This window comes from Patagioenas fasciata, chromosome 5, assembly GCF_037038585.1.
Source record: "Patagioenas fasciata isolate bPatFas1 chromosome 5, bPatFas1.hap1, whole genome shotgun sequence".
NCBI classification, from domain to species: Eukaryota; Metazoa; Chordata; class Aves; order Columbiformes; family Columbidae; genus Patagioenas; species Patagioenas fasciata.
This window is the reverse complement of record NC_092524.1, coordinates 5,854,999-5,869,921: the sequence shown is the minus strand read 5'-3', so window position 1 is coordinate 5,869,921 and position 14,923 is coordinate 5,854,999. Positions and strand designations below refer to the sequence as shown.

Here is a 14,923-nt window from a genome sequence, read left to right as displayed (position 1 = left end):
AAGCATTCTAATAAATCCTTCTTGTATGTTTCTTCCACTACTCTGCCTTTCAGTAGGACTTGACCTCTGGTTTTCCAGACTATCTCTTCATCCATTTCCAGTCTATTTGTTTCACAGACACTAGAAGTTGCTCTGTCCATGTCCAAGCAGGCTAAAAATTCCTCCAGAGTTGTTCTTATATGCTGGGACAAATTTAACCTCAAAATTCACTATTTTAAGTTTTTTATAAGCTTAAATACCTTCTGTCTTTCTACTTCTCTTCCTCTGTATGTTAGTTAATGTCTCTTTTGATCCCATTTTTTCTTCTCCCAAGCTATCTTGCAATTTCTCTGCACGTAAGAATCGTACATATTCATTTTATCCAGACATCTCAACCTCTCAAATTATTGACATTTTCTCCTCCTTACAATTGTGCCCGTAAACTCCAATAAACATTAAATAAATTTTAAATACCTCACCCCCAAACATAATTCTAAATTGGGCACTGAATTTTTCCTCATGAATGCTCCTCTTTTTGTTGGATTTATCCCTTATCTTACTCTTCGTTCTAAGATTTTTTGGTAAGAATTCTACAGCAAATTCCAAGGCTTATTCATAGAAAATGAGTAATAATTAGTCTTTACATGCCTATGGATCACTCTAGGCATCTGATCAGGTGAATCTGGTGTCTCACTTACTAGGAAGACATCACAATTTATATTACAAAAATCCAGAATTTCTAATATTGAAGCCATAATACAAAACAGTATTTAGGAAGCTGAAATTAACATCAATGTTCTTTCAATAGATTTAAGGTTGCCAATTTACATCAATGTAATTTATGCAGGGATAACAGGCCTATATTTCTCCTAATGAAAGGTGGTTTAAGATATTGCTGAGCATTAGTAAGCCAAGCACAGGCTTCAAATTCCTATTTGAAAAAAATGCTCTATTATTTCATGATGATGCGTGCTAACTAACTTATCACCATATGTTAGAAGGAAGATCTAAAGAGAGAGGAAAATGCTGCCAATGGCTTTGATATGTATCATCCTCTCCTTCGGGCTGGTCACCCAACCTGCTCCTGTAAGAGCTGCCACTGCAAGGACAATTCATCCTACCGAGAGATTTTGTTCTTCTAGAGAAGGCTGGCATTAGTGCTTCTGCCTCGCAAATTTAGAAAACCACCTCAGGAAAGCATAAAACTTCAACAGTGTTGCTTGCCTCTACTTTATTTCTTATTGAGTAAAATTATTATAATATTGTAATATTATTAAAATATCACATACTCTATCTGTATGTCAGTTCTGCTTTTCTTCTTCTTTTTTTTAAGGTTCTGAAATAGGAATTGACTATTTGGTATTGGAAATCAATAAATCCAGTATGTTCCCTGCATGAATCATAGAGTGGGATGGATTGTACACACGAATATCTTTTGCTTTGTTTTTCTTTTCCTTCCATGAAGGAAAACACAAACATAATGGGGATGAGACTGAAAATGTGACAGGTGAGCAAAGGCAGCATAATAAATCTGATGAACATTTTCAGTTTTCAATGCAGATCTGTGTGAGGATGTGATTTTGGATACTCCACTCAGTAAAGAGCGTAACTGTCCAAGGAAATACAGAATGAATCAACCAAGCGAACTTAACCCAGCAGAATTAACACTGATTGCTAGATAGGGAACCAGTTACGTTTTCTACTTTTAGCAATGTCTTTATAAAGTTTGGGCAAAAGCCTTTCAGCATTACACTCAGGAATTAAGATTTGACTGTTTTAAAGGCTAAATGCGTGCTCTGAGACTTGGTGTTGACCAAACAGAGGTGAAACATTGAAGGAATCAGTGCTGGTCTATCAGCATACCTGACTGATGTTGTCATCATCACATAATACAACATTTCAGGCACTTCAAATCCACCCTGAATCAACACCCTGCCCCAGGGCCTGAGGACAAGGAGTGCTGGGAGCAGGACCAGCCCAAAGAGCCCCTGTGCACTTTGTTGAGCACCCACAGATCAAAGAGTCCATTGAATGTGGACGTGAATGACAGCCTGGGCATTTGGCAATTCAGGGTACAGCTCAGGTATTATCTGCCTTTCCCTCAAATTATCAACTTCAGTGTGGCATTTTTAAATAGAAATTGAATAAAGAGGGAGGAGATGAAAGAAATGAGCAGTAACAAGAAGGATAAAGGCATATTTTGTATTTTGTCTCCAGCTTTACAAAAAACTTGGCAGGAAAAACACTTGAAGTATATAATTTTTCTGGCATTAGTTCATTCTCTCTGAAGTGCTCCTCTAAAGGGAAACTTGGCAGATATTTAAGAAAGAAACCCTGGTAGCAGTTTTAATAACATGGAATATGAGCACAAGGCCTTACACAAATGAGGCAGGTCCCGTGACATAAGCAGGTTTGGGGAGACAAACTTCACTTAAAGGAACTCACTTTTCTTAATTAACCCAATGCTTATGTACCCGGATACAATGAGCTATTTGAATGAATAAGAATTAAAACACATATTCCAGAATTAGACGTCGGTGCCCATGAATCAGGAATAGCTTCCTTTGCTTATCAGCTCTTTGGTTGTATGGGAAGAAGACAGAAAAATAAGTTATGTTCCCACAACAACAAAACCAGAGGGAAACACTGATGAGCTCCATCTAAGGAACATAAAATCAAGAAGGAAATGTCATTTTATTTTCCCAGAGAGTAGATCTAATGCCTTATTTTTAAATATGTTAGTTCTACTCATATTACTAACAGTGCTTCAGAAAGTACAAAGGAGCATTTAATCTGAAAACAGATTGTGGTTTTCTAACATTACAGATTGTTTTCATTCACTCATTTGGGTGCAAATCCAGTGGAAGTGCTGATAAGTGTTTGGGTACGTTTCCTAGCAAGAGGTTAACGAGTGAAGCTGCAGTGAACTTTTCTTTAGAGACAACATGGTGAGGGAAGGCATTACTCTTATTACCTCACAACTATAAAAAATCTCATTGATTTTTAGTTTGGTTTGGTTTTGCTGTTGTTGTGGTGGCCCTGGTTTTTGTTTGTTTGTTCGTTTGTTTGTTTTCCTTTTCTTTGCCATTTGAACGGCCAGTTGGCAATTCTATTTCTTCCCAAAGAGAATTCTCTCTCTTCCCCACTTGGGGGAGATCCAGAACAGACAAATCCTGAAAGGAGACAATTTTTTGGTTGTTTTCTGTGTTCCAAGCTAAGGTTAATCAGTTTTTCAGAGTAAAAACACTGGCAGGAAAAGTTGGGAGCTTATATGAATTTCCATAATATTTGCAGACATTGGGAACAGTTGCCTGGAAGATGGAACACAAGTGGTCTTCCCTGGTTGTCATCTGACTTGGTTTCAAGGGGATTGGTTTGAAAACACATGGAAGTAGGGGTGGACCGACACATTTTTTTCTGCTGCAATGCATTATTCACAATGTGACATTAAATGTGAAATTTGCATGATTTAAGCACATGATGTCAGTGTACATATAAATAAGACAGAAAACCTGCTGCTTATTGAGTGAGGATGTCAAAATAACAGGAGCTAAAGTTAAAGCAATGCCAACCACAATGCCAAATGCATTAATTGTTGTTAAACCACAGTGAACTGCTGAAGAGGAACTTGTCATCTTCTAAAAAGAGGCATTTCTGGGATGGTTTATATAGTTTGCATAATGTTAATTCAATTAGGAAAGCTCTATCCTTCAGTACACGCCTTAAAAACAAGTTTTAAAAAGTTACAAAGAAATCTCATGGAGCCATTTTCTGCAAGAGAGCTATGGCAGTATTTGAAAACGAAAACCAGTTTAGCTTAAGTACAACATTTTCAACAGTATTTATTGCTGTTGCTACAAAACAACTTCTGCACTTTTTAATTTTGGCATTATAAAATAGAATATTAAATTTGGAAAAATCTAAATATAAATAATTGTTATAAATATTTTCACATTTTTCCTCTACAGACAGATTCGAAAGGTTGAATAAAACTCAAAACCAGAATTTTGAAATCTAACACATAATCGATTTTGTCTTTCATCTTGCTGCAGTGTTGTTGTAATGCCAGGGCCCAGACACAATCACATTCTACAAATTGCTTCTGAGCAAGATTTATCTTATGGGCTACAGAATTCCAAGAAAAATGCTAAGGTTACTTTTCCAGCATTATGAACATACCACACATCAAAATATATTGCTCACTTGAAAATACTGCATGTATACAGAGGTACTTGTGATTATTTAAGTTTGAAGGAGAGATCCTTGTAACAAAATACATAGTTGTGTAAAATCTTTGCATTACTTTGACAGAGTAAAGCACAACAAAGGCACATTATACTAGAGAATTCCTTTAGGACGAGCAGAAATTCAATTACAAAGTAAGCAAGGGAAACTAAAAAGTTAATGATACGATAAAGTAGGAAATAGCTTCCAAAAAAGGCTTTATTACTCAGGGGACTTTGTAAGTTGATGAAAACAATAGGGATTTGGGAAGGAAATGCTCGCAGAAAGTACAACAAATTTTAGAATTATCTCTGATCATTTCAGAGCATTCTCTTATTAGAAACATGAATTACAAAGGCTGAAAAAAAACCTCTCTGTAGAGAAACAACACATTTTGCACAAATCTTTGCTGAAACGAGTGTAGCTATTACACAATGCAAGTGGACCTTCAGACAAAAATCTTGAAAGCAATAAGACAATAATTACCTTGGCGTATATGCAGCTTTCGTTGAGTTTCTGTAGCGTGCAATTGCGTTCACACATAGGGCACATGATGGTTTCGTTTGCCTCGCAGATCTCCTTGCTTTAGAACAAGACAGGAAAATAAAGGTTATAAAAAGGCTTTTAGAATTCTTACGATTTTCTGTCTGAGGTTGTGCAGTTTGTGGTCTCTATTTGTTAGCAGCATGCCCAAACTACAATACTGGCTCAATAAATTTAAAGTGAATATTTGGCTTGAAAGGCCTAATATCAAACCAGTTACCTGAAAACTATGGACCCTGGAGTAGTATGCAATATTTTTGGCCATTGTGCTACAGTTCTCACACTTCTAAATATCCCATTGTCTCCCAAATATCATAAAGAAGAAAAAACATTATTCAAAGAATCATAGAATGTCAGGGATTGGAAGGGACCTCAAAAGCTCATCCAGACCAATCCCCCTGCTGGAGCAGGAACACCCAGCTGAGGTTCCACAGGAAGGTGTCCAGGCGGGTTTGAATGTCTGCAGAGAAGGAGACTCCACAACCCCCCTGGGCAGCCTGTCCCAGTGTCTGTCACCCTCACTGAGAAGAAGTTTCTTCTCAAATTTAAGTGGAATCTCTTGTGTTCCAGTTTGAACCCATTACCTCTTGTCCTACTGTTGGTTGTCACCGAGAAGAGCCTGGCTCCATCCTCCTGACACTCACCCTCTATATATCTGTAAACATTAATGAGGTCACCCCTCAGTCTCCTCTTCTCCAAACTAAAGAGCCCCAGCTCCCTCAGCTTTTCCTCACACGGGAGATGCTCCACTCCCTTTATCATCTTTGTTGCCCTGCGCTGGACTCTCTCCAGCAGTTCCCTGTCCTTCTGGAATTGAGGGCCCCAACCGATCTACTGCATATTTTTCTGAGTGACACAGAAGATACCAAACGTTAGGAGCATGAACATCACCAGTGTAACTACACTGATTTCAGTCAACTTATCCCAGTTTGTATCAGCTGAAGGTCTGTTCCACAGGATGTTCACATGTACACTTAGATCAGCCAGTCACACATAAAAAGCCACTGACAGGGATTTCTGGCAGCGCTATTTCAAGCATTCGTGGTTTTATTTCCTACAGAGGAACTTATGTGTAGAGCTAATTAAAAACAAACAAACATAAAACACCACACACACTTTAATTCTGACGTTTCATGATCCTAATCTTTATGAAGATGAAGTCACTGTTTTCACCAGGACCATTCATATTAAAAATGTAGTACATAATTAAGTATCTTGACAAAGACAAAAGAGAATTAAGAGAAGTGTAAAAATGAATTTTAAGGCAAATTTTTACTGCAGTGAGTAAGCATCCCAAAGAAACTCATCAATCGCCTTTCCCTGACATGCCTGAAATGATTCTATGACACACTAGGAAAGAGGCAGTATAAAACAAATGCCAGGAAATCCCTACTAATTTGTTTTAATAAACATCGCGCTTTCCACTCCTACTCATAAAAGCCGAATTTACAGTTCTCGTATTGTACAGAATGTTATGCTTATTTCCAAATGAGTGCATCTATTAAATCCTGCCTGACATAACAGTAAATAGAAAGAAAAGATTCTGTTTGCCTCAATGCCACTTTTAAAATCTTTGTTCACGTGATATCAGAATCACTAATTCACTAAAACCCTACAACATAACACGGATCTGACAAAGAAATTGTCCTAAGTGACCCCTGAGACAGAATGAGCAGAGCCAGTCATTTCAGAGTCACAGAGCAACAGAAATCTTACCGGGTATCACATCAGAGAATTTTCTTGCTTGCGTTTTCATTCAAATGATTAAGCACAGAAAATCATATTTCAACAATATGTTATAATGGTTTGGCAATAATACAAACTGTTATCAAACATAAGGCCGAATTGTACTGTCCTTTGAATTTAAACTCAACATTATCAATGTCAGCTTTTCTTTATTATATACCTTGAGTTAAAATCTTGGTTTGTTCTTAATAATGTATTAAGTTTCACAAAATTATACTGACAGTGATAAGTCACACGCTTTAGCACTACTCTGCAAAGGCAGTAACATTTGTTACACAAATGTTCCTGACAGGTGCTATGTTAACTGTTACTGCAACTCAAATCTCCAATGTAACAGAACAAAATAAGGTCCTTGCCTATGTATCTGAAATCTAACTACAGTACACAGTGCAAAGACACCTCAAGCTATCTGGCATTCATGCCTGGCTGTTCTGTTTGACTGACAAAGGGGCAACTTAAAACAGTGATAATTAATGATATGTATAAACTAATCAAAACCAAATTCTTTAAAAACACCAGCTTTATTTTTATATAGACCAATCATCATGCAATAGCTTGACATCTGATTTCAGAATAAAGATAGGTAATAGATATGGCAAAGAAAAGAACCCAGATGAAGGCATTTCTAAGGGTCTCTTTAAGCTGTCCCACATGACAACCACCTCACAGTTTAGCTCAGGGAGGGCAAATACATACAACAAATATTTAAAAGTGTATGAAACAAGAAATATGCATTTATGTTCTGAATTTTTGTTTCTGCATGCCTGAGCCCTATGGATGCAATCCAAATACTCTGGAAGCTACCACAGAGTTTCTTCAACAGAGATTCTCTGGATTTCTCTCTTGGTTACTTTCGTCTCGGAACTGAATCCTGCAATGAGCTGCCGATGCTATAATCTCAGTACCTGGGGAGACCTCAGAGCCGGCTTCTGGTAACCACAGTATTATCAAGCTTTACTTGAAACCCAGGCAAGAAAAACAACATCCACCATTCCAACGTGCTTTCAGTAACACTGCCTGTCTTATGTAGTTGTGATAGGAAAGAAAAATGTCCCTAACAGTGCAGAATGGAGAAACTTCTGTTTCTAAACATGGGACATAGATGGATAGCTGCTTATAATTGTGTCTAGTTCCTGATACCACAGAGTGTATGCAAGGTTTTTATCTTCACTTCTTATTTCACCTTCCTCCTCCCCATAGAATACATTGGAAGCATCAAGTGGTTCAAGCAGATCCGAAAGTGTAGCTTCCCTAAAACGGTAACTGAGGAGAGACTATGACAGGGGGAAAAGGCAGCATGAGGGAGGCACTCACCCTAGGAAAGAAGGAAGGATCCCACCAAAGGGGAGCGAATATACTCAACTTCCAGCTTGCCTGTGGCAGCTTCAAATGAACTATTATAATTAATACACAGAACATCTTTCCTTTACACTGGGTACAGGGACTGGGAGTCCCACGACAGGCTCAGATGGGGCCCCAGCACAGGTTAAGATATATATATTTTTATATAAATTTATATTTTATATACATATATACACACATACACATAAACAGCCAGCTGGTATGAGGAGAGATCCCAAGCACAGAGCAGAGGCAGGCACTTGTGTGAGTCATAAACAAGACAAACTAGTTCTTAGATGTGACATCTTTCTGCATAACCCTTGAACTATTGCTGCACAAATCCTATAGTTGGCATTGGAAGCAACATTTGGACGGTAATGTAGGCTTGTGCATTTGCTTATTCCTCATCTGCTGAAATTGTGCTGGAGCTTAGTGGAAGAAGAAAACGATCATTTTCTGCCTGCAGCCACTAGAGGGGAGCTCACAGCTGCTCCCTGTGCCTGAGAGGTGAAGGGACATCGAGGAAAACAATTCTGTCAGTTCAAATTCTGTGGTACACAAGACAGGAGAAAAATAGGGGGTTTTGACAGGTTTTATCATGCCGTAAATCAACACTTCCTAACATCAACTGACTCCTTATCACATAGGATAAAACTTATCTCACATGAAGTAGCATTACACTGAATAATACTGAATCTGGGGCAATGTGTCATAATGCCCTGGGACTGGGTTTAAAGTCCTAATTGTCACTGTTTTTCCGATGTCCAGATTTTATCAGAATAATGTACACAACTCCATTCCTTCCTGACGGTTGCTGAATGTTGTATTTGCATACTGCGGTAGCTGCAGCGTTCAAAATGAAATTATATATTTTAAAGCTGTTACAGATGTTTATCTAGCAGTTTTCTTTAAATGATTGCAGAACAACTAGATAAATAATCCCACAGCCCCAGAATATGGCAAGAATAAGAACATTTAGGTTGTGCAGCCTGTGTGTCTGCTAATGGATGGCTCCTGTCTGCCCTAGGTAGGAGGTTTCTAACCCTCACTAACCTCTTCCAGGCTAAACAAGGAAATATGGAAAGGAGCAGCCTTTAGAACTGCCTAAATGCACAAGGTGATACTGAAAACATCTACACACATTTGATAAGGCCAGTCACAATCAACTTGTGTTCTTGAATCCACGTCTCACAGCAGGTCTTACTAAGTTGGTCACAGCAATGCACTGATGTGACATTATTGGGTCACGAGTAAGTAGAGGGATCGCACAGATTCACACCATCGAAAGCAAAGACGACCTTCTGCCCAGAATTAACACATCCAGATTACAGCCGTGGGGCAGCCTCAGAGCACACAACTAGGGCTTCTGCATCAACCCACCCTCTGTCAGTACTTTTAAATGAACACTGGCTTATGTTAACTATAAAAAAATATACAAATACTCCCTTTTGCTCATACCATCTAGGTCTTATACAGTGGGTCACCTAACTTTCAGGCTCTGGAATGGTGTCCTGACAGGCACCTTGGTGCTCTATGTAGCACAGCAGGACACTGAGTCACCTTGGGATGGGACCCCACACAAACAGCCTCCATGGGGAGCAAACTGAATTCTGTCTGCAGCTACTCAACCGCAGCCACAGGGAGAAACTTAGGAGAGGAAAACATAAAAGTCAGTCTGCCTCTGCTCTCCTGCGATTTATAATCTGCAACCCTCAACAAGAAAGGTAATCGCATCTCTCTGTTAAGAGACCTAAGCAGGAGCTGTATCTCAAACTCTTCTCCGGAGAAGTGCATGACACATATACAAGCACATAATAGCTTACAGTTTCAAAAAATTGGATTATTAGAAACCTTGTTCTTTCTCTTGGGGAGTGTCACACGTTTCTTCTCCATAAGGAGTGCCCAAAATATTAAAATATACCCAGAAAATAGTAGATTATGGCCCCTTGTTCCTCCCTGGTTGGAACTGTGCCGTTGTACACATGACGAAAGACTTGCTGTTCGACAGTCCCTGTGCTCTAAGAACAGACTGATCTTCTACTTTACATTCATTGCATTTTACAGACATTTATTGTGCTAAACAATCCTAATACAGAGAAAAATATCCTAAAGATATCATAGTTTCCTGGCTGATACATTTATTGCATTTAATTGCATTTAACGCAGTTTGAAGTTGTAAAGTCTCTCAGGAATTTGCTGTACAAAAGCAAGCCTAAAAAAAACCTTAATTACAGTGCTGTAGAATATAATAACCCACCGTGAAAAAGAAGATAGAGACAACTCCATAAAGAAAACTTAGAATAGTTCTGCTCAAAGACTGAGAAATACCACTTCCTATGAAATTTGACTCCATTCTGGTTACAGACTCAGTAAGCATCCAAACTGCTTGGAGGAACAGTTGCAATTTTAAGAGCACTGATACTGTTGTGTCTGATGACATCTAATGGAAAACTTTGTAATAGGGGGTGCGTCCTCTGAAACAAGTCCCTAAAAATACATTTGGAACTTAACTTAAGCACCTTCATCACTATTTCTAAATAGACAAAAACCCTTCTCAGAGCAAAATTACAATGGTGGGAGACTTCAAAACTCAGTTCATTCCATGTGGTTGTAATATCCCTGAAGCTGGGTCTCCTAGTTCCAGTTTACACTGACACAGTTTAGAATTTTGCTTGGTTTTAACACTGGGAGAAAAGGCATGGACAAAATTAAGCTGAAGTTTAGCAACTGAACTACACTCTGGATGTTAGAGGCAAGATGGAGGTAAAGAGGGAGTATGTCTGACTGTTTTTTCATCTGTTAGCCTTGACTAGGACGACAACCATTTCAGTACCTATGACATTAGAACCAGTATTTCCTGTTTTTCCTCACAGACAGAATGGGAATCACTGCAGATGCCGTGGTAAGGATACTTGCTGTAAATGGTAAGCATCCAGCTTGATGCAAAACAGATATACAAAGTGGATAACACTTGACTGAAGGACCCAGGGTTCCATTTGTTTACTTTTACATGATTACCATAACTGAAAAACATTTAAAAGTATGATGATCTAAGTTGTGCCAGACTGTTGCTAATTTTCAACAGGCTATTATAGACGTTATTAAATAGGATTTTACCTTACTTGGCTGGAATCCATTGTAAATAATCCGTAGAGGAAAACAAAGAGCCCAACCAGGGCAGCAGGAATAAGCATTCCAGTGTACCATCCCAGCCAGGCAAAATACAGTCCAATTTTTTCACCAAAATATCGCCTACATGAAAAGGAAACACATATATTGTTTAAAGTTAAAACTTACGGCAATCTTTATCTATCTTCACAGTAGTGGAATGATTCTAATGAGGAACTACCATTACAAGTTTATGGTAAAATTATTGTCAGTTTATTGAAATGTTTTATTTCAGGCTGGCATAATATTCTACTGACACTAATTGCAGACTTACCAGAACGTATATTTTATAAGGATATAACTGAGGTGCTCTGTAATTTTCATGTCCTTGCAATGACTAAGTAGATGTACTAGTTTCAACATTACTAAATGTAGGACTTTTTATTTGCACACAGATATATATATATATATATACACACACACACACAATTTCTGAAAAGGAATAAAGTAAGTTGGTATGACCTAAGTATTCCATTAGAAAAAGCTTTTACAACAGATAATCACGTAATATGACATATTTCAAATTATTGCTAGAGAAACCAATGGACTAAACCCACAAGCTGAATATTGAGCTTTAATTCTTCAACATTTGGCTATCAGTTGCTAGAGATGAAGTAGAAGCAACCAAAAAGTCAGTCATTGATGGTACTATTTGATCAGCTCAGAGCTGGGTTCCACAGCCTTCAGTGGAACCATATTGGGCACAGTGGTTGGTTATGACTGTCATACCCGGAATAAAAACTGACAGCAAGATAAAATGAATTGTTGGTATTTGATGTCAAAGACGAGGAAAGCATGAAAACCAAACATTACAGTTATTTAACTTCAATTATATATATTTCTCTGTTTTGCAATTTGTAATCTATTACATTAACTGCAAAATATATAAACAGAAGTTCATTCAAACCCTGTGGAAATGTCACAATCAAGCTGCATTTCTCCTCCACTGGATCTTGAAACTCTGACTGTCCACATGGGTAACAGTGTCTGTCTTCAAAGGTGCTCTCATGAGGGGCAAGTGTCTCCGATCAGCAGAGCACTGCATGGGTTTGCATTTTAAGTTTCACACTGCAAATTGTCAAGCAGCTGGATCTATGTGCCTTTTCTGCACTCTCATTTGAAATTAGCAGCTCTGCACAAAAGACCACCCGAAAGAAGCAACTTGAAGAATTCCAGTCTTATCTGATAATACCTAATAGTGAAACGTTACAGGAAAGTATAAGGACAAGGAATTTGCCAGTATGGTTTATGCACTGTTACCAGGTTAGCTGCATTGCAGAAACAAGCAACTCTTCAAAGTACTAATACCTGATTAAATCGAGAGGCTGGTATTTGTACCACATTCCCCACCGTGCCCAACGCTCATATAAGAGGTGTCTGTGATTCTGAGCCCCGTGTGTTTTGATGGGATGTCTGCTTTTGTGGCTTCCCTGAAAAACACAAAGAAATCAATGTATATTACTAGGCTTTATGGAAAAGATAAACATCTATTAGGTATTTGAATAAAATTTTAAATGAGTTCACTATTTTTAGTAAATAGGTCTCATATTATGAAAGAACAGCTTCATGCTCAGCAGTTGAAAGGTAACACACAGGTTCACTAGAATCATCCTAAGCGGAATCTCTTGTATTTGTAATTTTACTCCTATTCTGAAGCAGAAAATGTCCTTTAGTTGAACATTTTCCTCTCAAAAGTCCCCACCACTCAGTTATGGTAAAGAAAATCTTTCATCAAATAACTGCAAATGACCCAAATAATTTCTCGGGAGGAGAGCAGAGATCTCCAGAGCAGTACTTCAGAGTCAGCAATCAGACAGATTCTTGTCCCTGATAGACCCAGGTAATTTAGCCATCTAGATTTTCATAATTTATTTTAAATCTTGAGCAATCCCCACAACTGAAAGAACACTATTTACTTGTCGCAATCTGTTGATCCTCTGGTTTAAGAACAAGTTAAAATACAAACCTAAACATAGCCAAGCATCCAATTCTACTAATTTCTCATTAAATTCATCGAAGAATCATACAAAAAATGTCAGTGCGACCTTTGCAACATCTAGAAACACCTAGGAACAGAATACCAACTTATTCTGACAGTCACCTGGATGAATGAGTGCAATGTATAAGGTATTCAAGTATTTTTAAATATTCTTTTTTTCCTTCTGCTTTTTTCTACACTGTTTATCTATTATAGGGTCCAAGTCTTAACGTTCACACTGGGACTGCATTTTCACTCTTGGTTGTTCATGTGATTAAAATAAATACACAAAAAAAATTGTCAGTGTTCAACCACTTGCCCTTTGTACCAGGCAAGCAGCAAATAAGGTAAGACTGGCTTAAAAATATGACTTCATTAACCTTAACTGAAATTTTGAAACAGCAGCTTATGACATAACAAAGGAACGTATACATGAAACAGATATGACAGAATAGTTATGACAGCACAGATCTCACAGCCAAAGAAAGCCCTGGAGGTTTTTTGGGTAGTCTGGCCAGCTTTTCCCTAAAGCCAGCAAAGCACAGCTGAAGTGCTAACAAAGATGTTTAATTATTAATCAAAAAATTACTCCTTCTCTACATCCCCACTATTTAATTATTAATACCATATGAAAAATGACTCTCAGCAATTTGTAAAGCGAGGGTCAGGTCTTTGAAACACGAGATCAAGTCACAATATTCAGCCTGAGCAACCACAGAGTTCAGAGCTGCAATTTCCAAGCTATGGACCAGCCTTTCAAATCACTGTAGATGTAGGACTTGCTTTTCTTTTCAATGCATAAAGATTGTCCAAAAACCCTCTGAAGTCAAACACAAGTTTTCCATTTACTTCCCAGGTTTACAGTCTTCAGTAAACTTTAACCCACTAAAGAAGATATTGTCAAGTAGAAGTTATCCAGAATTATTCAGATAGGACTAAATGGCAAATAATTAACCAGTTTCCCTAACTTTGATCAAGTGATCTATATTAGAAATACAGAACATTTTGTAGGTGGGCTAAAACAATTTAATAAAACTAATTAGAACAACTTGGAATAACTGATATTCTCATTAAGAACTCCACAGGCAACATCCGGCTCATAAAAGTAAAAAAAAAGGATTATAATATTCTAGTTCAGTAAGAAAAAGTTCCAGAAAGTGATTAGAATGCATTATATAAGAAAAATTTAAAAGCCAATATTAAAGTAAGAGCAATAAATAATAATTAGTCTCAATAGATTACACAGTGAAATTAAAAGTTTACAGAACAAAAAAATAAAGTAGGATCTCAAAACTTTAATGCAAGTTTTAATCTAAATATAAAGAGAAATACAAAATTAACCAGTTTACCTCATGTGGTGGAAATGCTGCTTCATATGTTCCATTATTTAGTAATCTATTAATGCCTAAGGAGGAAAAAAAATTAGTTCAGATATCAATTTTTAGACACATTTAATTTCAAGCAGTGCAAATTTTCAGGTTACCTAATGAGAATGTAACTTAATATCAAATGCTCAGGATGCTCCTAAACATGACAAAAATGAACAATCCCACCAACTGTTGGTGCGGGTCTTGCTGATCCCTCAAGATTTCTGGCTCCATCAAGCTACAGCAGCTTTATAAGGGCCAGTGGCTGCAACTTTGTCTCTCAGGTTCTGATGCTTGTGCCCGATCAGGTGTGAGAAGACAATCACATTTGTGTTGTATTCATCAGAGCATATGATATGGATTTTATGGGTGACCAGATGATCTGACATACGCAGAGCAGTATGGACAGACAGTCCTCGAGGCAGCAAAACACCCGCAGGGTTAAAAGCCAACCTGCTGTGATTTTTAAATCTAAGGCAGCTGAAGGAGGTTTGGTCAGGGCAGCACTCTGCACCCTGCTGGCTACAGCATTCCGGATCAGTTCCTACAGTCTTCCTAAAAACAGATTTGTTGTACT

At 37.8% G+C, this 14,923-nt stretch overlaps 1 protein-coding gene across 5 annotated transcripts in view; it reads right to left on the bottom strand.

The window, feature by feature from the left end:
• ANO3 (anoctamin 3) overlaps positions 1-14,923 on the bottom strand; it is a 183,491-nt gene that overhangs the window by 33,459 nt on the left and 135,109 nt on the right. For all 5 annotated transcript variants that reach the window (XM_065839113.2, XM_065839115.2, XM_071808824.1 and 2 more), the window contains 4 exons: positions 14,329-14,384; positions 12,310-12,431; positions 10,951-11,085; positions 4,690-4,786 (listed from right to left, as the gene is read on the bottom strand). In XM_065839113.2, coding sequence (XP_065695185.1) covers positions 4,690-4,786; positions 10,951-11,085; positions 12,310-12,431; positions 14,329-14,384 — 410 coding nt within the window. The remainder of the gene's footprint in view (positions 1-4,689; positions 4,787-10,950; positions 11,086-12,309; positions 12,432-14,328; positions 14,385-14,923) is intronic.